This window comes from Stomoxys calcitrans, chromosome 1 (assembly GCF_963082655.1).
Source record: "Stomoxys calcitrans chromosome 1, idStoCalc2.1, whole genome shotgun sequence".
Classification (NCBI taxonomy): Eukaryota; Metazoa; Arthropoda; class Insecta; order Diptera; family Muscidae; genus Stomoxys; species Stomoxys calcitrans.
Genome location: NC_081552.1, coordinates 30,232,371 through 30,259,636, shown reverse-complemented (window position 1 = coordinate 30,259,636; position 27,266 = coordinate 30,232,371). Strand labels below are relative to the sequence as shown.

The window sequence follows — 27,266 nt, the reverse complement described above, 5'->3', positions numbered from 1 at the left end:
GCTGAGAGAAATTCGATATATTTACCGCCATACCGTACCGAATTTGTAGCCAATTTCGGACCGATTTCTTAACGAATGATTTACGAAATGCGGACGATTTTGCCGACGAATCGGTCCGATTTCGGAACGATTTCTTGACGAATGTCTTCCAACTGATAAAACAAAACAAAAACTCCAAGGCAACAGTTTACGGCACCACACGCAATTCCAAAAAACAAACACAAAATATCCCCCTCCACTACTTGTGTACATTCCACGCACATGGTAACGAAATGTTGCTATGTAAAAATAAAAATGAACCAAACAAAACATTCCACCGACACGCAGTACAGAAATCGTGACGTTTTCGTTCTTAAATGCCGGAACCGATTTCTTTGCGGCTTTGGTGAGAATTGTCGTATGTTTCGTCCGACTATGTGCAGGCATGTCGGACGTCAGACAAAGTCGGTTCATATTGTTTGCTGGGTCCCTTCTTCAGGTCTCAGGAGGTGGGCAGAATCTTGCCTTGCCTTACGAGTTGTGTAGCATTTCATACTCCATTGTCATGTGTTCCTCTATATATGTGAAATAAACAGCCTTGCGGACACCCTGACGTACAGGAAAGAATGCCCGATGAAATTTTAAGTTCGTATCCCGATGAGAACAAGAAAAACAAAAATTCAAAAATTATAATTACAATATCAATAATTTGAAGACAAATTTATTGCAATTCAAGCTAAGCATTAACAAACATATCTAAAGACTAAGTCGGCTATTAGAAAGAGCATACGATAAAAACTTATACATTAATCCATATCGAAAGTATGCATATTTATAGTTTGCTTTGCATACTTGTGCAGGGTTCACGAGTTCAACTGAAATATTTCTGCAGAGCTCCAGTTTCATACATTTTCTTAACGTCAGTTCCACCACCTATGAATGTGCCATCAATGAAGCAGCGAGGGACCTAGATAAAAACAAGTTGAGAGGAATTATTATGAGTTTAAAACTATAATAATTAGAAAGTATTTAATTAGAAATATTTATACAACACCAAAATGGACTGAATGTATAATATTTTTGTCAGACAAGGTCAATTAGGGAGTTTTTCCCCTAAGTATTTACAAGACTTCCAGGTTTAGATGTTTGTACATAACCATACTCGGCCAAATTGTCTTAGCTTTAATTAGCAGGGATTGTCCATATATTTTTGCACTGAATCTTTTTCTCAAACTCAAAGTATCATCTATTAGCCAATACTGTTATTCGTCTTGTTTATGGAGATACCCAGTTATATACACATAGCCCATAAAGTCTGCGTTCACCTGACAAAATTTTATGATTGATTAAAGAACACAAAATAAAATTATAAATCAAATTAACTCTTTTACATATATTTTTTCTTCATATTCCTAACATTAAAAAACAAAATTCTAAGTTTGGTTAAGCACTTTCGCTCTAGAGCGATTTAAATATGATAATAATTATATATAAGCACCACAAAGTCTGCGTTCAGTAATTAAAAATAAACAAAAGAGTTATTTAAACAAAAAAAAAAAAAAACATATTAACACATTCCTAATATTTGGTAGGATAGCCACGTTCTTTTAAGACTGCACTTGGTCTATTTGGTATGGAGTTTACCAACTGCTCTGTTTCCTCAGATGTAATTTTAGCCCATTCTTCCTGGTTATAACGTGCTGACGATTTTTTTTTTCTCCAATAGATCCCAAAGATGCTCAATGGGGTTGAGATCTGGTGATTGGGGTGGTGTTTTAAGCTGCTTTGGAGTGTTATATAGAAGCCAAAGCCTAACAACCTCCGATGTATGTTTTGGATCGTTATCTTGTTGGAACCAAAATGTCGTTGCTAACCCTAGTTTAGCAGCACTTGGTTTCAATTTTTTTTTTTCAGAATATTGTGATAACCCCATTTATCCATTTTGGACTCAATAAATTCTAATTGACCCATTCCACTAGCAGCCATACACCCCCATACATAACTCCACCACCACCGTGCTTCACCGTTCCAACTAAATTTTGTTTTTCCAGCTCAGTCCCGGACTTGCGCCACACTATTTGCCGACCTCTAATGCCAAAAATACAGAATTTGCTCCCGTCGGAGAAAATAATTTGTTTTCAGAATTCAGGAGGCTTATTGACTGTTTATGACTGAAATATACGGCTTTCTTCGAGCAACTCTTCCATGAAATCCAGCTCTATGTAGTACTTTTCTGGCAGTTTCGGCACAGATGCTTTTTTTAAACATTGTTTTAATATTTTCAACAATTTTGGTTGATGTTATACGAGGGTTGTTGCTTGCCATATTAATCACTTTGCGCTCTTCTCTAACGGATATTTTTTTTTTCGACGCCCAGGCCGAGGCTTTGAAGTTATAATGCCGGTTTCTTTGCAATTATTAATTACGCGCTGGACAGAAGAATACGTTCTTCCAACTGTTCCACCAATATTTCTAAAGCTTTGTCCTTCTTTCCACAATTTAATAATTATTTTTCTTTCAGATATGCATATTTCCTTTCCTTTAGTTTCCATGTTTCCAAATTTATTAATTAAAAAAAAAACACGTGTAACTATCACTTGTTATGACAATGAACTGATCAAAAATAAGAACAAGCATCATAAAAAGTAACGGTACTTTCGGAGTAACCAAAGTGAACGCAGACTTTTTGGTTGTCATAATTTCTTCTTATGAGACAAATGTACCGTTAGAACAAAAAAGCAAAAGCAAACTTGTATTTTTGTTTTTGTTTTCTAATTTAAGAAATATAAAGAAACAACATATACAACAAAACTTTATTTTTTTTTATGTTGTTTTTTAATCATTAAAAAAGAGATTGTCACATGAACGCAGACTTTACGGACTATGTGTAGATAGATGAAATTGTTGCCTTTCTTAAAGAATAGTTGATATTATTATTTATTTATTTATTCATGAAATTTTTTATAAACTAAATTTACAAAATATCAATAAAAAGGTGCTGGGTAACGTAGACCATATGCACCTGTCGTAGAACTAAGGAAGTAGTCGTATATACAAAAAGTTAACAAATAAAAAATTGGAATCCAATACAAATAAGCTAATTGAGATGGGAAAAGAAAAATGTATGCATGAATTAGTTGCCTTGTTAATGATATATGTATAACGATATTAGGAAATACGAAAAGGTAGAATGAAGTCGTAAGAAAATAAAAGGACTCGAATTGTATGGTATCTCAATACTAAATGTTACTAATACTGTGAACCCGAAGTGATGCACGTGTAAGCGACAGTTTGTCAGCTCTGGAGCAGTCCAGTATATCTGTATTGTCCTCATTGATCCTTGATATCTGAAGTGGGTAAAATTAAAAAAAACTGAGTCAAATGTAGCCTTAGATTTATTGCGCCCTCAGAACACCAAGGTTGTCGGTGCAGACCAATGTCCTGCCCCCTTGGCTCACTGCATGTGTCAGCGCAGCCGAAACCGCAGCAAACTTGGCGGCAAATATGCCAGAAAAATCCGGTAATCACGATGCAATTAGAATCTCAAAATCAGACGCCGAAGACTTCCTTATGAACGAAAAAGACGTGTGGATCCCATCGAAAGAGCCATCAGTGAAATAAGAAACTTCAGGATTGTGAGCAGCAAACCTCTCTGCAAAGAGGGCTTGAAACTCCGCAGAGCTGAGGGGGTCCTTCCTATGCGCACTTAAGGTATCATCGAAGTAAAAATGGCGCATGGGGAAGGTCCGAGGGGAGGGTCTAGAAGGTAAACTTATACCATACTCAGAAAAAAATTGCAAAATATTATCATCAATGTAGCCCCAGAAGATCCCATGCAATCCATCGGATGGCAAGGTTATGGATCTGGAAGCCAAATTCATTGAGTATTTCTCTAAAAGAGAGAAAAAGTCCAAGAGTCTACCCTCAATCCTTAATGCCTCGACAGGGGTGGATCGCAGAAGAACAATCGCCCTACGAAAACAATCATTGATGGAAACGTTCAGAGCTGAAATGTTGGCCTTTGTGGTCCAACCATAAATTGTAATAGCATGGGAGAGCGTCTCTGAAGTCAAGGGTCTACAAACATCGACGGCGGTATCCAAATGAGGTCCCTTCGAACTAGAACAGATCAACTTCATAAGGTTGTTAATCTTGAAGAGCTTCGATATCAAAAACTTATATCCCTATCCCATAGTAAGTTTCTAGAAAAAGTTACACCAAGAACCCTCATCTCACTCGCCACCGCAACAGTACAGTCCCCTGGGGAAATGAAGACCGCATGACAATTCCTCCGTCTACATACATAAAGGATTTCTGTCTTATTGGCCGGAATAACCGCGCCTGAAGAAGTCGCCCAGTCCTGGACAGCTTGGTTAAACTCTGAAAGGTTCGTTTCCACATCGTCTGGCACGCCCGAACTGACAGCAGAAATATTGTTCGCGTAAATGCCCACAAAGTCGAAACCAGGAAACGTGGAAATCGCCCTACCCAGAGAGCGGAGAATCGTGGGGTATTCCATTGTTCCTTCCTTCCTTCACCAAAATGCGTCGGTCAGAGAGGAAAGAAAACAGCAACATAAGTAATATCCTGGGAACACCCCAACTATTCAATTCGACAATTATGCCCGATAAAACTACACGGTCAAAGGCCTTCTCCAGGTCTTGTGATATAACAAGAGAATGTCTGCCCTCCGCAAGGCTATTGCGAAGGGTCTCCAGTCCATGACACAAGGTGTGAACGCCGTGTCTTGGTAGAAAAGCATGTTTGTACCCAGCAAAGATCCAAGAAAAAGACACCAAGAAACGAGCAACGAGAATCTTCTCAAGATCCTTCAACAAAACTGGCAACAATGAGACTGGTCTGTAATCATCCAAGCGGCCGCGATTTTTGCCCTGTTTGGGGATGGGGCAGAGAACTGCAATTTTTCAGTCGTGTGGAAAAATAACTGACCCTAAAATATCATTATAGAGATTACATAATCTAACTTTGAGAGGAAAAGGTAAATTCCTGACCATAGAATATGTAATCTTGTCGAGCGAGGATATTGAGCCTTTCAAAGAAGAAAGAATACTATCAAGTTCAGGTACATCTATGGGCCGAGTCAATTCGGGAAACATCTCACCATATGTTTGCAGGGAATCAATGTTCAGTTGGTGTATAAAATCAACAACAAGCTGATCAAAAGGTGCGTCTGAACACAAAGAACTCCAGTGATGGGCAAATTCATCAGCAATGCCCCGTGGGTGAATGACTGTCCGCCCGCGAGGTTCGAAGTTTGGTCACTCGCCGCCATAGAACACGTACATCCAATGTGGGGTTGAGAGAATTAAGGAAATTCGACCACGTGCGTTTTCAGGATTTCCTGTAAAAATTCCATTCTCCAAGCTACGAACTCTCCTTAACTTCACCCAAGCCCTAGATCGCTCTCGAATTAGTCTTGAAATAAACGAGTTGAAGCAGACAGGTCTGCTGCTGGGAGGGGGTTCGCGAGTCATGGGTATAGATTCATTAGCAGACTTCTTTATCAGGCACTTGATCTGCGCAGCCTCTCTGTTCACGTTACAAGACTCTGGAAACTGTGAGGAATAAGCCAGGACCCTAGCCTGAAAAACAGCCCAATCCGCCCAAGTCTCAATCAAACGGGGTACAAAAGCCCGACAAGCAGTGGAATGATTGGTCGAAATCTTAATCCGGAAGTGGTCACCTGCTTCAGAAAGTCCCAGAAAATTCCAAGCCAAATGCGGCGCTAAAACGGAATCGCACATACTAAAGTCAACAGCAGTGACGTATATGACGAACCCCAAAGCGTGTTCTGAGAATTGAGATCACCAAGCAAAAATGGCGTGCCTCGGTAAAACTGCCGATCTGGCAAATGGCCTCAATACCAATACGGAGCTCACACACCTTGTAAATGTTCGTCACGTAACTGTCAACAATAACCGTTTGAAAAAGGAGATCTCCCGAGGGAACTACATGACCAGTAACTCCCAAGTTGACACTTACAAATATGGCTATTCCCGACTTGGAATATGGGTAATCCTTATTGTGATGAAAAGCTCTAAATCCAGGCAGATGGGGGAAATTAAGATCCTTCGACGTAATGTGCGTCTCCTGAAGCATGATAATGTCCGGTCTGTGCAGTGATACTAGAAGCTCCAGAGCGTACTTGTTCTTAGTAAATCCTTGAATGTTCCATTGCAATAAAGTAAAGTTAATATTAGAAACCATAATGGAAATGATTAAAAGAAAAACTAATTGAAAATCTAAGAGAAGACTTAAGCTATAAAAGTACGATTAAGTATTTAAGAGTTGTATGTTGAATTCGGTGATATTTTTCTGAACGTGTTGGGAGATATAAGCACATTCAGGTTGGGAAATTTCTTATATGCCTGTGTGCATGGAGACATGCCGTCCTCTATGTCGCTGTGATCTGAATTGAAAGGTGTATGTTGTGAATCTGTCAATGGAGAACAGGTCGAATCTGATGAATTTGGATGATTTGTGGAAACTTCCATTCTAAAGTTTTTGTCTGAGTCTTTTTCTTTGGTGTGTAATGTACTGTTGCTTGTGGAGAGATTTGAATTTGAAATTGAAGATGTTGATATGTTGTAGTGCATCACCGATGGGTTTGAGGCTATGTTGATTGTTGCTGGAGCTGTTTTGTGATGTGAGATGGTTGATGTTTGTAAATTGTTTGCAGCATTCGGCACGTTATTGGCCGTGTTAACTGTGTGTGTTTGGATGGCAGGTGTCTTCACGTTAGAGATATTGTATGTGTCAAATGTTTTAGAAACAAGTGCGGGTTCTTTCAAAGGCAGAGTTGTAAAATTGTTTGTATTAGTTGATTGATTAAGGAGAATATTTTCTTTGTTAACTAAAGTATTTGCGTATAATTGTTTGGTTGATGGTACTTCAATAAGGTGAGAAGCTGGGTCATCGTTAAAGTTACGCCATACCTCGCGTACTGTGCATCGGTTGTTTATCTCGATCTTGTTGACGGATTTGTGCTCCAAGAAACTAGGACACAAAGAATCGTTAGAAGCATGAGTGTTGTTATTATAATTGACACAGGAATCGTGATGGCAGGTTGCACCGCAGATCTCACAGAGCTGCACCCTTTTGCAATGATTCTTAGTGTGCCCTAGTCGTTGACATTTTCTGCATCTGAGTCGTTTGGGAATGTATTCATTTACAAAAACTTTACGCCACCCGCTGTTCATCCTTAGGGGTGGATGAATTTTAACACGTTGTTCTCGAGCTTCATCAATTGTCTAACATTGGATACAGATGGAAGGTCTTTCTTTAACTCAGCAAAAAGTGCATCTTTTGGAATGTTGATAATTTTGTCAGAGTAAATCTTTCCAAATGATGAATTGAGGGTCTTATGAAGGGTAATTTTGACAGGAACCCAATCAATTTATTTGGCATTTAGGAATTTCGGGCAGTCTTAAGATTATTCGTTTTAATAAGTGAATCGACACTTTATAGTTCGCTGACATCTGTATTATCTTTGCAAATGTGCGATACGCCTCTACCAATCTGGAATACATTGTACGATGCAAGAGGTTTAGGTTCAATTGTTGGGTCAGAGGGAACAGCAGATGCAACTAAAAATCTTGGTAAATTGTCATAATTAGGTGTTGCAGCGTTTAACAGTGGAAACTCATTCAGGTCGATTCAAGTGTGTTTGCTGGCCACTAATTTCCGGCGTTTATTAGTGGGGTCTAGTGCACTAAACCTGTTATGATTGGGGGATGCACCCCATTCATTTTGAATCTTCAACCGATCACTACAGCTATAAAAGTTCTCGAACTTTCGACAATCAAAACAATAAAAATTAACAGAAAGAAAAAACACTTCGTTAAGAGGAAAAGAGGCAACTAATCTCCATACACAAAAACGCACAATTGCGATGTTTATACGGCCAACGCCACAACGAGACTGATATTATTACTTATTTTATTTACTTATAATAGTAATACTAAGAATACATTCCCAAATAAAAAACGTATATGCAAACTTTATACATCTTCCCTTCCTTAAATATGCACTCAATTACAAATTAAAAAGTAAAACAAGTCATTACCCGGTTAGCATTGCAAAAAAAAAAAAAAAGAAATCCAAAAAGACAATTAAGTGGAATCGGAGGAAAAACGTTTAGAAGTTTAAGGCGAAAAAATATTATTAGAATGTGAAAAGATTCGTTGCATGGTTGACAATAAATTCCAACATCTTGCCAATCATATTGCAAAAGATCTCTCAAATATAGACCTGACCAGGGCAGGTGTTCAGGAACTCCAAAATTAATGCAAATTTGCACACATTTTTACTGGAAGTCGTTCGCGTACTTTATTTGCCAGCAGAAGAGAGAGAGAGAGAGCAAATTTTGACAGTTCGAAAATTGAGAACCTGCAAATTTCTTCTGGGACTTTTTTGCCAGCAGAAATTTGCAACATTGAAAAGATGTTTTGTAAAGGTCAGCTGTTTTATGAAAAGCAGCCGTTACATGAAAATGCAAAAGCTAAAACCAACATGGATCAAAAGGGCAGAGGTAAGTAAAAAATAAAAATATTGTTTATTGGTAATTATTAAATTTGTTTATTTTTTTTTACTTTGAATGAAGATTCAAGGCAGCAGCTAGTGTTCAGGTACAGAAAACTCGCCAAATGAAGTTGTAATGTTACCTCAAGTCTACATTAAGGCCGGTACTATATTCGGTCTTCGCGTTGAAACTCCATATAAAAAGCAAACGGAGAAATTTGCCGAAATGTTTTCGTTTCGTCATAACTTGTTTTTTTCATCCAGGGTAAATTTACATATCGGGACGCCCATTGCGAGCACAACCACAGTCACTGTGCAACAAGTCATTTTCTTACGCAAAATAAACGCGATCGTCAAACTTCTAATTGTAACTGAGTGTTTCTCACATGTATTTACTCTGGTTGGAAAAAAATAAAGTGTTTGTGTATGCATAAATAAGACATTATTTTCTAAATATAAGTAAATATACTTGAAAGAAAAATAAATATTTCTTTCACAACAAGCAACTCAATCAATCCGTGCGAAATAATAAAGTTTGTGAAAGAATGTTTGCGCTTTTGGTCTTGCAATTACAACAACAATATTTTGATAAAAAAAAATGCTGACAAAGGCTGACAAATTTACAAGTTTACAAATTAATTCTGCATTTGTCTCTTTCTAAATTGTTTTGTGTTTCATTATATATTAATTACGAAGGGGTGGGTTTTGGTTGAAATTACAAAAAGACATCAATTTCAGTACGATCCATACACTCTCATTTGTGTGTACACATGCTCGTAAGCAGCTGATAAATAGTTTGATGCCATATTATTTGTTATATGTGAAATGGCAACATTTTGGTCAAAGAAACCCCAAAAAATCAAATGTGGTAACCTAGTCAAACCACCGAAAGAACTATTTTCGGAAATTGAGTAGCTTTTTAACTTATGTTAGAAAAAGTACGTCTTATGCATAGTGTGATTATTTATAGGCCTGATGGCTTCGCATTGCATGAAATGAAATAAATAAATAAAAATTTTTCCGCATAAAATCTTACTTTAGAAGGTTACTGCAAAATTTGCGGAATTATTTGAAAAATCTTGAAAAATTAAAACATTGTATCCTTCCAGACACCAAGAAAAGAGCAATGATCGGTTTCTGAAGTGTTTTGATGGAATCATCCTCATCAGAGTGCTACATGGTATTGGTGGGTCTGGCTGGGCAGTTTAAAGTTACGCACAGTGGGGTTGGAAATAAGTGCAAATTAGTCTGCCAATTGTGAACGGATACAGATATCTTCAATGAAAACACAGTGTCCGTAGCCGCCACATGACCATTGGAAAGCTCCTTTAGCCTCACATCAGTGGTCGCAGCAATTTGTCTAGCCCCAATATCCAGAAGCATTAGGTGGTTAGTGGTGGTTAGTTCGTTTGTCAGCACACCAAGTGTTGCCGACAAGGAACTTGAGAACGTTGTTTCTACTTTTGTGTACTTTCGAAGTGCATGCTGATGATCGGCGATTGGAAATTGTCCAACGGGAGGATCGGAAGGAGTAGTCCCTTATGCGTCTTGGCTACTGATGAAAGAATACAGATCGGTCTGTACGACTTCCCCTTGCTCGTGTGCTTTTCAGGATTCAGTAGCGAGATCACACTGCCCATATTCCAAACATCCGGTACTATAATAGTGTTCAGACAGGTTGAGGACAGTTGTAAGGTAGTCGACTCCAGTCAGATCCAGATTCTTCGGCATCAGTGTAGAGCTTCCGTGTGGGACTAGCGCTTTGCGCGACTTGGCGCCACGGATGACATTCGTAGCTCCGTGCACGGTAAATTGTGATGGCTGTACAGCGGCACGGAGATCACGTACATTACGAATGGCTCCCCTTCTAGCCTTGTGACTCTCGGGTATCGCCAGCGTTTTTTTTTTAAACAATTGTTTTCCTAAGCATGCAAATAAAAATCAGCTGTTGTTCTGCAAATTTTCACTGGAAGTCGTTCGCGAACTTTTGCGTGCAAATTTTTTAAGGAGAGTACTAGCACTCACTTTAAACAACCTTGTAGAAAAATAAAGTATTGCGTAGATCAATATAACGAAATATGATCAATATTTTCAAAGGATGCAGTTATTGCTTTCGATGACGACCCATGCAATCCCATGGCAGCCGGTTGTACGTACCGGATTGACCTGATGGAGTCCTTCATTCAGCAAGGGCTGCCACTTCGGTGTACAACACGCTGATACAGCAACAACAACCCAAGATGTAGTATATCGATGTCACCGATATATGCGAGCAGCATGTGTAAATGCAAATTTTGCCTGTTAATGCAAATTTTCATGAAATCTTAATTTGAATCGATATTACGGTTCATATAATTTAATGTTTGAAAATTATTTCATGCAAATGTTGACCGTGACTGCACCTCAAATGGTCCATCCTGAGCTCAGTCCGTTTGGTATACCCTTTCCAACATATCGGCCGGTATCTCACGAATAAATGCTTCAATATTGTCTTCCAATCCGTCAATTGAAGCGGGCTTGTCTGTATAGACATTAGCTTTAACATAGCCCCACAAAATTACGCGTGCTGTGTGCCATGTGGCACCGCGTTGTTGAAACCACATGTCATGCAAGTCAAGCACTTTCATTTTGGGTAAAAAACGTTGGATATCATCTCACGATAGCGCTCATCATTCACAGCTACGTTACGATTCGCATCATCTTCGAAGAAGTACGGTTCAATGAGGCCACCAGCCCATAAACCGCACCAAAACGGTGACTTTTTCTGGATGCATTGGTAGCTCTTGCAATGTTTCTGGCTGATCTTCACTCCAAAATCGAAATTTCTGCTTGTTTACGTACCCATTGAGCCAAAAATTAGCTTGGTCCATAAAATGGAAGAAGCACGCAATGAACATTAAGAGAGCACGCATTTTGATATTAAAATTCAATAATTTGCAAGCGTTGTTCGTTTGTAAGACGATTCATGGTTAAATTATAGACCAAACTGAAGATGTTTGATAGTGAAACAAAACAAGAAACGTGCGTGAGCTGTTCAAACCAGTAGCTAAAAAATAACTCTTTATATCAATGAGTGCCGCCCCATTTAAGTTAAGGCTCAATGATTAGGGGCCTCCATTTTGTAGTTGAGCCCGAACGGCGTGCGACCCCAATGCGGCACTTTTTTGGGAGCAGGTTTTACATGGCAAAGTACCTCATAAATGCCTCCAGCATTAGAAGAGGATAATCATCGCTGAAATTTTTGCTTTGATGTTCCTTCGGACGTGCTAACCTTTGCGCTACTGTGGCCTCCGCATGTGTTCTTTTCTGAATAGTGTGCTATGCCTACTCACAACAGCATCTCCTATAAGATTTTATAATTAGAATTGGCCCCAAATATCTAATTGACTGCAAATTTCAGCATTTGCGCTCGTACCTTGGCATTCTTGGGATGGCTTTTGATACCCAAGTACAGATTTTGCGACAGTGGGTGAGAATCTTTACAACAACATCTAAGGCTTTTCTTCTTCATGGGTACAGATAACATTAACATACAAAAATTTTACTTTATGCGGATTTTTGCTAGAAACTAGCAACAACGATCCACATCTGATTATTCAGTTAGGGCCTTGGAATTTTGCACACGAACTCGCTAACACCGCAGATCTAACCATTCCAAATTTCAAAGTATATATTAGTTTTTTTTTCGATTTTCTCCCACTGTGCGTCGCGAAATATTTGTGTGGTCACCAGTCATTTGAGCATTTTAAGTATAAGAAGTCAAAACTCCGTAGAGTGAACCAGGGAGATCTCCAAGGCGCTCTGTGGGCGAAATGACCGTTCTAGCGCTACCCCCTCCAGACGGCATAGAGATCTATCATATCCGGACGATTGTACAATTATGATATCAGGCCCCCATCCATTGTTGACATCTGCTATAGGTTAAACGACTACCTCAGCGAACTTGCCACTTATTTCGTTGCAAGAGATTTAAAGTTAACCGTCACACAACAAATACGTGTGAGCTAATTGTGAAAGTTGATGAATCGTCTATTTCGACCATCAAGAGTCCCAAAATACTTGGTGTCATATTTGACAGCTCTTACACATTCTATCCACTTGTCATTGCAATTAACGTAAAGGTCAAAAGTAGAAACAAGGTCCTCAAGTCACTTTCCAGCAGCTTTAAGGGTGCTGAGAAGGAACCCTGTTGACCACACACAAAGCAATTAGCCGGTCTGTGGTAAGGTATGGTGTTGTTGTTGTACACTGAGGCGGCAGCCTTTGCCTTGAATGATTCCATCGGTTCAATCCGGCACGTACAACCGGCTGCCATGGGTAAGTTATGCAGCTCCAGTGTGGACTCGTCAGCTTTTTGGTACGCAGTGGAATAATATGGAGATAGGTCAGAATGCCGATCTTTGAACTGCGACGGACTGTCTCCTGAATTCTCACGTGGATCATCTCTATCAAGAGACAAAGATCCTACCCATGCAAAGACATAATTGCAGGTCTCATCTAGATCATCATCAGAAGCCTTAATGTGAATCTTCATGATCTAGAGCGAGAGGTTCAGCGCTACAAGAGAGAATCTCTAGACAACATTCATGCAGACACGGTGAAAATGTGGTCCTTGGAGACCGACCGCTGCCCATTGCACCTGAAGAAGTTTACCTCCCCCGGCAAACTAGAGTATTTCTGGTTCAATTACGGTCCGGCGGGCGCAGCCGCCTCAACTCCTACAGAGCAAGGATTGATGCCGACATGCAGGATGTGCGTCCCGATTGCGACCTGGGACTACACGACACACGTCACCTATTTATCTGTCCAGTCATATCTGTCCATACACTGCTACAATAATAAAAAAAAAACAACATTTGCGATGGATTAAGAGAGGAGTCGCAACAACACCGAAAAAGTGACTCGTGATTAGTCGGAGACTGAAACACTTTTTCTCCAGTGGATCAGAAATTGCTTTGCGAGCGCATTTATGCATGATCTACCCAAATCCAAATCATGCATAAAAATCAAAATCGAACCTCAAATGTCTTTGTAAATTGCAAAATACAAAATAGATCTTGGTCAAAATTGCAAAAAAAAACAATTAAAAGTTGAATATCTCCAAAACCAGTGGAGATATCGTATACCTTAAGCGGACTTTTTTGTACGGATTTTTGAGCACTATCCAGCAAAACAATTTTGAAAATCAGACCACAAATGAAGATTTGGCAGCCCCAAACATTTTTCGGAGTACGGAGGTGACTAGCTTTAGGGGCCCGGCAAAAGGCATCCGGACCACCTAGGGCCTTAAAATTTTGCACACGAAATCGCTAACACAGCTCTAACCATTCCAATTTTCAAAGAGATATCTCTACCCGTTCTCACACAGCATATTTTGTTTAGTTTTTTTTTTCGATTTTCTCCATGACATGTTGGCGCTGTCCTCATATTGTTTGGCACGACTGGCCGTGTCGAATGTTTAGTGCCACGAGGACCGTTCTATCACATGGCTTGGTCTGTTTGAAGCCACAGCGAATGTGTGCGGTGATGGCATGGAAAACAGTTTTTGTGCTCTACAGTCTTCGAAATCCATGCTGATGCTCGGTGAATGGAAATTCCCCAATGAAGCTTGGGAGGAGTTGTTGTTGTTGTTGTTGTAGCAGTGTGTTTTACACCGAGACGGCAGCCCTTGCCGATGGAGGATTCCATCGGGTCAATCCGGTACGTACAACCGGCTGCCATGGGATTGCTTGGGAGGAGTAGTGCCTCTTGGCTACGGGTGGGAGAAGGGAGATGGATCTGTACGATTCCCCAAACTCGGGTCCTTTTCAGGCTTCAGTAGCGGTACCACTCTGCCCTATTTCCATACATCGGAAACTATAAGAGTTTCTTCTCCTTCTCCAAAGACAAATTACAGCTTCATTTTTTTTTTGGTGACGTAGTAGAAGATGTAAGATGTTTTCAACAAATGCTGATTTTTTATTCCTGAATGATGTCATGGCTTCAAGTACTACCAATTTTCATAAAGATTTCGCATGACAACTATTTTTTCATGTAAAGCAGGGTACAACTAGAAACAAGTTGTGAAAAAAAACAAAATATCTTAATTTATTTAAAATATTTACGGCATATTTTCTGCACCAACACAATACTGCCATCATTTACACTAGGATTCATTGTACCTATTACTACTTTTACCAGCAAAGTCTGTCAAAAGCAGGCTAAATTTAGAAGGAATAAAGCTAGCCACTTAAAATTTTGAACAAAAACTTCCAGTTCCCAATGGGGCATATCGGTCCATGTTTTGATATATCTGCCAAAAAAACCGATTGAGCCTCTAGACTGCGCAATTTTTATCCGATATGGTTGATTGTTTTGAAATTTATACACTTAGATGCTAAAACGTACAAATTGGTACTGTATTTACGGATTGAGCTAAATATTTAAAAATTGCGATACAGCTACACCTTGACAGTATTTATCGGCCGACTAGAGTTTTTTTAATTCGTTCATTTAGGCAATAAAACTTTCAAAATGTTCTTTATTTACAGATAAGGCTAAAGCTATTTCATTATGATACCTCTTTGCTGACTCGAGCTATAATTTTTCTAAGGCGCCGTTTTTTTTTGGGTATTTTTCGTCATTAATGCCAACCTGAACAAACGGAGCAGCATCAAGAGTCGTTCCCGTTGTGTAGCGTTCGAAGCCATTAATACAACTTCCAAAAGATATTTGCACCGTGTTGCCAATCAGTGTCAAATTCAGCTCTGACTTTATGACCAAATTTCACCGCCGATGTGTCAGTTCCTGCACCCAAGCTCCCACAATAAAATTAAAAAATTTGGGTATCTTTACCAATTTCACAGTAACAAGAATTTTGCGAATTTTCGATTTTGAAGAAATATGGCTACGTCCCTGCTATGACCTTCAACATGCGTGCCAAATATGGTCTATAACCTGATATAGCTCCCACATAAACCAATCTCCCGATATTACTTCTTGAGCCCATATAGGGGGCAATTCTTATCCGATTTTGGATGAAATTTCATTTATTTATTTTATTCATTCAGAACATGGAACAAATAGCCACAAAAATTACCAATGTAGACACAATGACTGCTACTATGGTCTACAACATCCAAACCAAGTATGGTTCGAATCGGTCCATAAACCGATATGGCTCCAAAAGTATGAGCATTTTTAGCCATTTTCCTTTGTTTGCCTATAAAGACATACCGGGCATAAAACTTGATGAGTGCGATCCATGGTGGAGGGTTATAAGATTTGACCCGGCCGAACTTAGCACGCTTTTACGCTTGCTTTTATATGGAGTTTGACAGTTGTTCATATGAAAAGCCGAATAGAGTACCAACCCTGTGTTGATAATTTTCAAGCCATTTGTTGAACTTTTTTATTTTTTTGTGTAACCAGAACATTTTTCAACAGTTCTGGTTACACAGCTTACCAATTCAAAAAAAAAAGTCATCAAATGAAATGTGGAAACATCTAGTAGATACTCTTTCGACCGAAAGACAGAAAGAAGATAAATATACTTCGAAGTGACAATGCAACGGAGTTGGGTGGAACAGATTTTCCGATTTTTTTTAAGAAAACTGGTATTAAGCGTCAGCTTACAGTAGAGTACACTCCGCAACAAAACGGCGTTGTCGAACGTATGAAATTGGACTTTGATAAAGTTGGATCGTTCCTGTATGTGAGAGGTTGATTAACCTACTTCTTTGCGGGCAGAACTGATTACGCGTTAATGTATTGGGTTGCCCAAAAAGTAATTGCGGATTTTTCAAATAGTCGGCGTTGACAAATTTTTTCACAGCTTGTGACTCTGTAATTGCATTCTTTCTTCTGTCAGTTATCAGCTGTTACTTTTAGCTTGCTTTAGAAAAAAATAGTAAAAAAGTATATTTGATTAAAGTTCATTCTAAGCTTTATTAAAAATGCATTTACTTTCTTTTAAAAAATCCGCAATTACTTTTTGGGCAACCCAATATATAAGAAACAAATGTCCGAGAAATGTAAACAATGAAAAAACCCCGGAAGAATTATGGACTGGTAAGAAACCTTGCGCCAAACATTTACGTCAAAAAGAATGTAACGCTTTCGTTTTAAATAAGAAGTCCAAATCTACAATAAATGGAAAGCCAGGAGTGATGAGCATATATTTGTGGGATACTAAGTTGAATCAAAGGCATATCGGTTATGTTGAAACAAAGGCATTCGATTGTGGAGACCGGGCACAAAAAATGTTGTAAAAAGTCGTGACGTAAAATTCATTGACAATGAATTGTACGAGAATGTGGACAAACCAAACAAAGAAATTTTTTATGAATTTGAAATAAAATCTCCTAAAATTGCCGATGATGTTGACCAAGAGACGAATGACGAGCTTTTTGATTGTGACAACTCGGAATTTTCAAGTGAAGAGTGTCAAGGCGAGGAAAGTTCAAATGAAATTCCAATCAATATAGAAACTGGCAACGAGAATATCAGAGATGCTGGAAGTAGTAACCAAGAACAGTTTGAATCCATAAAGCAAAGGCTTAGGTCGTGGACGTTTGGAAAAATTAATGAGTCATCTAATATGGTTGATCAATAATATGGTATGGACCCAAGATCAATTAAGGAAGCTTTATCATCAAATAATGCCCATGAATGGCGTAAAGCTGTTGAAGCAGAATACAAGTAATTAATGAAAATTCAAACCTGGACTTTGACAAACTTGCCTAAATGGAAGAAAAGCTGTCGGGTGCAAATGGGTTTTCAAGTCGAAAACCTGATGGGACAGTAGCAAAACGAAAAGCGAGACTAGTAGCGAAAGGCTATACTCAAATCATGGGCTTAGACTACGTTGATATATTTGCCCCAGTTGTAAGGCAAACTTCATTGCGATTGATTTATGCCTTGTCAATGGAGCATAATCTTCAATTACGACAATTGGATGTATCAACTGCTTTTCTAAATGGCAAACTGGACAAAGAAATATACGTGGAACAACCAGAGTTGTTTGTTTAGGAAGCAACAAAGCTTAAATTGTGGAAAGCTATCTATGGACTCAAATAACCAGGACGGCAATGGTTTCAATGCATCGATGCTGTTATTGTAAAATTTGGATTACATCGATCAAACTATGATCAGTGCAATTATAATGAAGATACGCTATATGTGGACGATTTAGTAATCGCATGTAATAACCAAACAGAAGAATTTGTTAAGGCACTGAAAACGAAATTTGATATTCGAGACTCAGGCGTACCACAACATTGTGTTGGTCTCGAAGGGAATTTAAAACCAAATGAAGTTTCAATTTCGCATTCAGGATACGCAGTCAGCAATTAGTAAAGAAATATGGACTAGAAAACTACAAAGCCGTTAAAATTCCTATGCCTGCAAATGTGAAACTAGAAAATGAATCAAATAATGCAGAAGGGAGGAAAAAAGTAGAAGAAAGTTTCTATCAAGAATTAATTAGCTATTTATTGTATGTAGCATTGCATAGTAGAACAGATATTGCGTGTGCGGTTAACATGTTATCGCAATTTTCAAAATACCCCCGGAAACAACATTATGATGCTGCTCTACAAGTTATAAGGTACGTGAGTACAACAAAGAATGCAGCAATATTATATAAGAAGAATTGGGCACCGCTATTGGGATTCTGCGACGCCAATTACGTCTCAAGATGTCAATGGTGGGAAATCTCAATTTGGATTTTTTTTCTCCTAGCAGGTGTAGAGGTTTCCTGGGAATCCAAACAAACAAAAGGTTATTGCACATTCTAATGCTGAAGCGGAATATAGCTTTGACTGAATCAGCTAAGGAAACCTCATGTTTATGTTACATACTTGAAGAACTTGGATTATGAAATGGTAAACCAATTAATAATGGCAAAGTTCGGTTCTCATCATTCTCGAACATAGCATATCCACTATAAGTATCATTATATAAGGGACACTTTTCAAAATGGAACTATCGAGCTGCGGTACTAACCTACACAAGGCAAGTTGGCGGATATTCTAACAAAACCAGTACCGAAACCAAAACATTGTACTTTTGCATTGTACTTAATTGTTAAATTATTGGGTTGCCCAAAAAGTAATTGCGGATTTTTCATATAGTCGGCGTTGACAAATTTTTTCACAGCTTGTGACTCTGTAATTGCATTCTTTCTTCTGTCAGTTATCAGCTGTTATTTTTAGCTTGCTTTAGAAAAAAAGTGTAAAAAAAAGTATATTTGATTAAAGTTCATTCTAAGTTTTATTAAAAATGCATTTACTTTCTTTTAAAAAACCGCAATTACTTTTTGGGCAACCCAATAATAATGTTAAGGAGGCATGTTAAAAAATACTTTATTTTAATTTAGTTCAACATAATTATTTTGATTACGTTATCTTAGAATTATTTGTTTTGTATTGAAAAAATAATTTTTTATTTCCATATCATTAGGGCGTTTCAAAAGGATTCCACGGAGGAGAAATGAAGAATCTATTGTCGGGCACGTAATAAGGCTAAATCCGTTATTCGAAAAGAGAAAAGACATGCTCATTCATCTTATTTTGATAACGAAAGTGATGCGAGGACCATGTGGAGTAAGATCAGGAATAGTCGCCTATTGAATGGTTCTCAGGACGGTTGCCACGAAATGGATGTTAATGTTGAAGAGTTGAATGCAAGATTTATTAATTACCAACTTCAGGACCCTGGTAGTATTGATGATTTGTTGCTGCCTAATGTTTTTGACGGAAGTTTCTCGTTTGAAATTATTTCCTTAGGCGAACTGTTGCATTTTCTTTTATTAAATCCAAAGCCGCTGGAGATGATGGATGTCTAAAATTTCTTAAACTAGATTTCCCGCATATCGCTACTTATTTCTTGGGTTTGGTTAACTCAATTATAATAATGTCAACTTTTCCTTCCGAATTGCGAAGATTGCGAAAATCATTCCCCTACGGAAGAAGCCAACTGTTATATCTTGGTATAACTTAAGACCAATATCGATTTTGACGATTCTATCGAAAACTGTTGAGCATGTCCTTAAACGTCCATCATTAAACCATCTTGAATCCTCCCTTTCCCTAAGCGATTAGCAATGTGGGTTTCGTTGCAATAGAAATACAACGGGTTTACTACTTGGATTGACTGATTTAAGTGGGGGCGATTTTTATGACAAAAAACTCTCTATTCTACTGTCCATGGATTTAGAGAAAGCGTTCGACAGGGTGCATTATTCCATTCTCCTTTAAAAGTTGAGTGACATTTATAATATTGGGCGGAATGCTTGTCAACTTATATTGTCCTATCTCTCGGACAGGTATCAGTGCGTTTGTGTGCATGGCGAAACATCTGGAATCCTTCCAGTTAGAAGTGGAGATCCCCATGATTCCGTATTAGGGCCAATGTTGTTCATCTGTATTCATGTAGTGTTTGTGATTGTTGCTCTATGTATTCATTTGCTGACGATTTGCAAATTTTATTTACAGGAGAGCATAGATCCATGGAAGTCACTCAACATAAGATACATGACGCTATGCACATGAATGGCACGGAATAAGTTAATTGTTAATCCTCAGAAGACGAAGTCCATGATATTTTCTTCTAAACCAACATCTTTTGATATTTCCTATAATGGCATCCATATACAATTGGTAGATCAACTGGAATGCTCAGGTGTCATATTAGTTGACAAGTTGGATTTTGGTCCTCATATAGAGCGGGTTGCATCACGTACATATGGCCCTTTGCGCCGCCTACATAATTGCGATATATTGCTACCAAGGTCTATGAGGACTAAACTGGTTCATGCTCTTATAATGCCCAATATTCTCTACTGTTTAGAGGTTTATTGTGGTACATCGGCCCAGAGTATGGACAGGGTGCGCAAAGCCTTTAATAGTGCTATGCGTTATCTATATTCCGTTAATAGTTTAGTTTAGGCTGCTCCTTTGTGGATTATGTGAACTTAAGGTGCCTTCTATTTTTTTTTATAAATTTTTTAAATTTCAAAGTCCACAGTTTCTTCTTTGGTTGTTTCATTTCTCACGCTCTTCCCGCTCAATACATTTAAATATTCCCCGATTCTCACAACACATGGATAAATCATTTCAGGTGAAAGTGGAGCGCCTTTTTAATATTCTGCCCGGATGCACGGAAGTCTTTTAATATGTCTTTGCCTACCGGAAAAAGCTTCTTGAATATTTTGTTATCAACACACAGACTTGATATATTTGTTGTTAACTTTACACTTTCATATGCCTTATGGCGTTTTTTTAGTAGTATCTTGATGCTGCGAAATAATATTTTCTTTTTTGCTAACCATGATAGGGTTTATTATTATTAAGATTAGATTTAAATTATGTATTTTTTATGTATTGTGCTTGTTAATCGGCCACTTGTGGCTTATAACTGCATAGTAAACAAATAAATAAATAAATGCCATTAAAATCATCAATAAAGAAATGAAAAGGAAATGAACATAAAAAGGCTTGGCCTTTCAAAAGTACCAGTGGGCAAGGCAAAAATGGCACTCCTTGATACATCCTTTTGTACACACAAAGTTTGTAATATGAGCGCAGTAAAGTGCAACTTTGACTATTTTACGTCTTTACATCATTTGATGTTTACAAGGTTGTTGCCAGCAGTGTGTATCCTTAAGGGATATGATATGATTCTATGACACTTTAAATAAACTATAATACAAATAAGAAAAATTGGCTAATTTTAAGGTTTTGAAACTATAATCTCCATAAAATATGATAGCAGTGAGTCATTTTCAGTTTTAATTTTAATACTAATTCGTCATCATATCTTGGTCATCAATTTGCACGAATTGTAAAAAAAATGCAACTATTTATTTTTTATTAGATACAAAAGTTGCCAACTTACCGTTCTGGCACCAGTCATTTCCCCCAATACGTCCTGTATTTCGGAACAATCATTACGTTGATCCAATTCTACAACGTGGTAGGGCACTGATAACTTCTTGAATTGCTACAAGATACAATAATGACAATAGTTAAATGATAACGATATTCAACAAATATGCCAGATCTTACGTCTTTTGCCATGGTACAATAGGGACACGATGATTTGGAGAAAATCACAACTTTATGTTGCTTTAAAGTATTTTGTACAAAGGATGCTTGTGCAGATGCCATGTCTACTGCTGATGCTCTCGATATCTGTGAAATAACTGAACCCATATATAAAACTTCTGTCTCACCGCAACCGAAATCAACAACAAATGTTGGAAAGGGGGTTAATCTTCAGAACGCAGAATGTGCGCAAGTGTTAGTAAGGCACCTGAAAAGCAAACAAATATAAGAATAAAAATGTATTAATAGTGGTAGGTACGTACACCATAGTATTGGAAGCTGATCATATTTATATGTAAATAAATGCCTATGATTGTCTTAAGTTATTATAGAAAATGTATTGAAAAATGAACAAATTGCAAAAATGCACAGAAGAATGCATATTATTTACAGTTTTTCTCGCAAGATGCAGAAAAGTGATACTGAATAAATTTACGCTCGCATGATAAAACAAAATGTTTATTTGTTCCATTAACTATTGATGTATTAAGCAAGCTTTCTTAAGTGGAACATGATTGACTCTTAGTAATTTAAACATCACTTCTTTAACAATAAAATAAGCTGTTATGTCATTTTGCATTTAAAGTTACCTACTGAACCGCTTAATCACACACATACTCTTTAACAATTACAACTAGCACCAGGAAACACACAGCTTTCCCAAGCTATATTAAAAATATTTTACAATTATTGGATGAAAACTTACAAAAGAGTAGAATCCCAATAATAAAAAATATTTAAAGATTTGTAAGAAAATATATTTGAGGTTTCATGCACAAATACTCCCTTATTAAACAGCTGGTACTTTGGTTGAATTAACAAGGTTGGCTCACTTGCCCAGCTGTTGGAAATGTTCTACTCCAGAGTTGTAACCAAATCCCACTAGAACGTATAACGCTTGGTTTGGATTTTAAATTTTTTTTTCACATTTTGTTTCTTTTTCCACATTGTATTTCTTTTAATTTATAATTTACACGTTTATAATCATAAATCTTTTGTTTTTGTAGCTGCTACACATGATAATGCAAATATGTAAAAACTATTTGTATTATCACGTGTAGTTGCCACAAGATCAAAAGATTTATGATAATAAACTTGTAAATAATAAATTAAAACAATTAAAATGTGAAAAAAGGAACAACTGTGAACAAATTTTTAAATCCAAACCAAACATTTGACATTCTAGTGGGATTTGGAAACAACTCTGTAGTTGGACAATTCCATCAGCTGGGCAAATGAGCCAACCTTTTTGTTTTTTTTTTTTTTTTTTTTTCTTTTAAAGTTGATTCTCCTATATAGGGGAAGACTTGGTCCATCAAAGATGTATAGCGCCTTCGCTTATTAAACTGGAATAGTCAGTCAAGAAGTCATAACGTGATGTTGGCACATTTCAAAACATCAGATATATCAACAAGATTAGAGTGGTCATATCGCTTGATGAAATGTACCAAGCTTGTACAGTTGTAAACCCCTGTTTTCCCTTCATACAATCAGCTGACGGGAGCCCTAAATTCGAAAAGTTACGCCTGGTATGCATGTATTCACTGCATTCAATGATGACATTATCGAGTGTTTTTTCGACGTTGCATGTGTCGCACAGGGTCACGCCACCACCCCCAATTTGAACAGTGTACAGTTGCAGAAACAGTTTCCACTAAGGACACGGTTGATAGTCTTGCAGTCGACGGCCCCACAAGGATTCCCCCTGAACCAGGATCGCCTCTCCATCTCCGGATATATGTCGACATAATGAGATCTGCCCTCTCTAGTTGCATTTTCGTAAACAGCCCTCCACTTATCACTGACCCTTTTCGCTATACAATGAATGGAATCCCCCAGGGGATATGGTATGCACCATTCAGTTCCATGCACTACAGCCATTTTAGCAGCCGCCCCGTTCGATTTCCAGATAATGAGCCGTCAGTGAAAAAGGCTTTAAAATTTTCCTCGATGAGTCTGGCCATCTTCTCAGCAAACAATCTTTCAATGAGAGTAGTGTTAGCCCCTCGATCTCAGCAAACCGAGGGCCCTCCTGAGGAGTTCATTAATGCTCGTTCTTAGCTCCTGTGGTGTGTCACTTCGATGTCCGAGAAGATAGATCCTGCATATTCCAACCTGGATCTAACTATTGCCTTGACCCATGCCGGTGTCAATACCAAATGTAGAGCGACTCAAAATACGCAAAAAGGTACCCTTACAAGCGATGTCCTTGACTGTGGTATCCACGTGATCCTTCAGCGACTTATTCGCTCTAATGGAGAAGCCCAAAAACCTGATATTATTGACTTCATCCATGGCCGTGCCCGCAATATTCAATAAAATAGGTCGACGTCTGCGATTGAAATGGATTACGCTGGTTTTTTCTAAGTTGATGTGCAAACCCAATTGGCGGTATCTCGCCCTGAATTCCAAGACCTTCACCTCAAGAGCACGTCTCGCCGTCTCAAAATCCCGATCAGACACGTTCAAGAAGAAGTCGTCGGCGAACTGGAAAACCAAACAGAAATCTGATTGCAATTGGTGGAGTTTAGCCGTATACATGTTGGACAATGGAGGGCTCAGCCCACTACCCTAGGAAAGATCCTCGGAGACAGTCACCAATTGCCGCTGCCTGGTAGAAATCGACATCGGGTCATTACCAACCCTGATCCGATTGAGGTCTATTTTGATCAATTCACTGTTAAATCATCTTGCATACTAATAAAGGAATCTCGACTTTCGGCGTCCAATCACGGGAAATGGAGAATTCGAAAGCTTTCTTGCCAATTCTGTGAGTACCCGCTCGGCATCCAGTACCCTTCTTTCCTAGAGGACAGAGAGGACGGAACCATTGGGGGCAACCTTTGCAGGCTCTTTAAGGACTTCATCCTGCTCAGCAATTATGCGCCTAACATTCTCATCTTCTCTGGCCCTATTAGGGTTGTACTTGACCGCCTTAGAGAAAGGAATGTAAGCATGGAGGCTCTTCGACACTGAGGGGGGTTCCGCACCTCTTCGAACATTGTCATCACCGCGTCCCCTGGATACAGGTAAGGGGAGGAATTAGGCATCCGCATCTCGATCCAAAATATCGAAAAAATTCTCAAGGAGATTCGGGTATTTGGACTTCGTCTCCCGAAGTGACAGATTCTCGACTATCATCGTCTCCTTAATCTTATAAGCCCTTGTCCTTGTCGGGCAAGACCTATCGGTGGGAGGATGGTTCCCACCGCAATTCGAGCACGTAATCTTACCCAAACAACCGCCCTCCTGATGCCTCAGCACCTTAACTCTGTCTCACTGGTATTTCTATCCTTACAAGTAACCCGAAACATGTCCAGAATTGGAATGTCCGGAGTACCATTCAGGTGTAGCTCCTCAGTGGTGAAATTGGGATTCACAGGAAACATAATGTCCATCGAGGACACAAAGTGAGCCAAGATTCTAGGAAAAAAAACCTCGCTCATGGTATCTTTTTTTTTTTTTTTTTTTTTTTTTTTTAAGGCTGACGGGAGCCTTAAATCCGGATTTAATGAGCAGTGTAAACGGGGTTCTGCATTCTATTGAATGTAAAATTCGTGTTTCTTTGTTTGCTTGTACAATTTTTTGCTACGATCAATAATTAAATAGGCATTTTCAATGGGAATGAAGTCAGTACTAGAACTAGAAAAAGTGTGCATAAAAAAAATTATGTTATCATAGAGATTTTGGTTGTGTTTTCAAAAAGTAGCCATGAAAAACATGTGTTTTTGCCTGTAAAAAACGAATATAGTACTAGCCTAGCTTAATCAGAGTCATTGTTGATCCACATTGCTCTCTAATTTTTCTCTTCCCTTAAATTTGTTCGTTCATTTCTAATCTTTGCACTTGGTGCCAATGTTTGAGCTATTATTCGTTTATTGTCTGTGCTGTATAGTACAAATCACGATTAATGGGCTTTTACTGGGCTGTTATCGAAATGTATCAATAACTATCCAGCACAATTTTGCACTGAAATTCTACCTAGAGCATCTGAATTGCACTAGACACATATAAATTTCAGTACTAGGGTTAAAATTAAGTTAATCGGTTGTTATTACCTGTTATGACTTGATGTCGATAACTATCCAGAACAATTTAGCTGAAATTTTATCCAGAACATCTAACTTACTTCTAGCACGTTTTCATTGACATTTTTATGGCAAAAACACGGGATTTAAAACTTAAATCGATGACATAATTTCCAGGTAGTGTACCGTAAACAGCCGAGTACAATTTTTTCTTGCAAAGTGCACTATTTGCCAACGACTTTTGGTTATAAGTGTATATTATAGTTAAGAACCATGCCACACACAAACAACGAAAGATAGTTTTTGTTGTTGGGCAACTGCCACTACCTTAAAATGAATATATTTGCTTAAATCTGGAAAAGGCCATAAATCTGAATTTATTGGCCAATGTAAACGTACTTTTCATCTTGCTTGCTTAAACCATGTCTACACTTGAAGAAAATCAAGATTTGCGACGAGAAATCGGAAATCTCGTGTTTATTGTGTGCGCGTTTTGCGTTTTGCCAACATACTTGAAGAAATTTGTGTGAGTGTGTGTATCCGCCTTGAGTACGACCCAAACACTCATATTTATGTGTACACATGCATGTAAGCAGCTGATAAATTGTTTGATGCCATATTAATTTTTATATGTTAAGGTTGGTACTATATTCGGTTTTCGCGGTGAAACTCCATATAAAAAAATGGGAGGAAAATATTGATGAAAAGTGTTCGTTTCGCTATAACTTGTTTTTTCATGTAGGGAACATTTACCATTCACAACGGCCAAAAAGAGTACAACCATTGTCGCTGCGCAACATGTCGTTTTCTTATGTAAAATATACGCGAAAGCCAAACTTCTAATTGTAACTAAATGTTTGTTAGTGTTAATGATCCTGCTCACATGTGCTTACTCGTTGTGGAAAAAAATATTATTTGTGGATGCATAATTGAGAAACTATTTGTTTATAAATATAAAAATGTAAATAAATATACTTCAAAAATAAATAAAAAGTAAACGTTTCTTTCATAACAAGCTATTGCAATAAATTTATACAAAGTGTTGTGCTTTTTGTCATGCTATTACAACAAGTAAGATGCTGGCAAAGGCTTCTGGAAATTTGTGCTTGTTTAACTTATACCAACGAAAATACTACAAAATCTAATTATTTTTTAATTTAATTTATTCTAATTTTAAAAAATTTGTTTGTTTCATTATTTATTAATTTCGAAGGGGCGTCTTTTGGTTGAAATTGCAACAACATATATGCATTTGAGTACGGTCCACACACTTACATTTATGTGTAAGCATGAACGTAAGCAGCTGATAAATTGGTTGGTTCCATATGAATTTTTATATGACATTTATGGCAAAGAAACCCAAAAAAATCAAAATGTGGTAACCTTGTCAAACCACCGAAAAAACGATTTAGGGAAATTTGTCATCAAAAACAACGTAGTACCAACCTTAAATGGCAACATTTTGGCCAAAGAAACTCCAAAAAAAACTAAATGTGATAATCATGTCAGGATTCAGTCATTCAGTGAATTCATTCAGTGAATGCTGCCATGTCAAACAACCGAAAGAACGATTTCCGAAAAATTTTTGACAGAAAAAAAAACGTAGTACCAGCCTCAGGGTTGGTATTCTATT

General features: G+C 38.0%; 1 protein-coding gene and 1 long non-coding RNA gene across 2 annotated transcripts; one reads left to right on the top strand and one right to left on the bottom strand.

Annotated features, from left to right (window-relative positions):
* Positions 1–666: 666 nt before the first annotated feature.
* On the bottom strand, positions 667–22,416 carry LOC106091238 (uncharacterized). The gene is made up of 4 exons (XM_013257715.2): positions 22,312–22,416; positions 21,567–21,813; positions 21,397–21,501; positions 667–946 (listed from the first exon to the last, which is right to left on the bottom strand). The coding sequence occupies exons 2-4, from the start codon at positions 21,711–21,713 to the stop codon at positions 851–853; spliced, it is 348 nt and encodes a 115-aa protein (XP_013113169.1). The 5' UTR covers positions 21,714–21,813; positions 22,312–22,416; the 3' UTR covers positions 667–850.
* LOC106091239 (uncharacterized) lies at positions 18,886–20,720 on the top strand. The gene is made up of 4 exons (XR_009398792.1): positions 18,886–19,217; positions 19,287–19,759; positions 19,826–19,931; positions 19,995–20,720. It is a non-coding gene; the product is annotated as an uncharacterized LOC106091239 (long non-coding RNA).
* Positions 22,417–27,266: the final 4,850 nt, after the last annotated feature.

Excerpts from the sequence above, each read along its gene's own strand:
- LOC106091238 (XM_013257715.2), bottom strand. The coding sequence starts at position 21,713 with ATGGGTTCAGTTATTTCACAGATATCGAGAGCATCAGCAGTAGACATG. Across the intron at positions 21,502-21,566 it reads ATTGTACCATGGCAAAAGAC|CAATTCAAGAAGTTATCAGT; the intron begins GTAAGATCTGGC and ends TGTATCTTGTAG. Across the intron at positions 947-21,396 it reads AAATGACTGGTGCCAGAACG|GTCCCTCGCTGCTTCATTGA; the intron begins GTAAGTTGGCAA and ends GTTTTTATCTAG.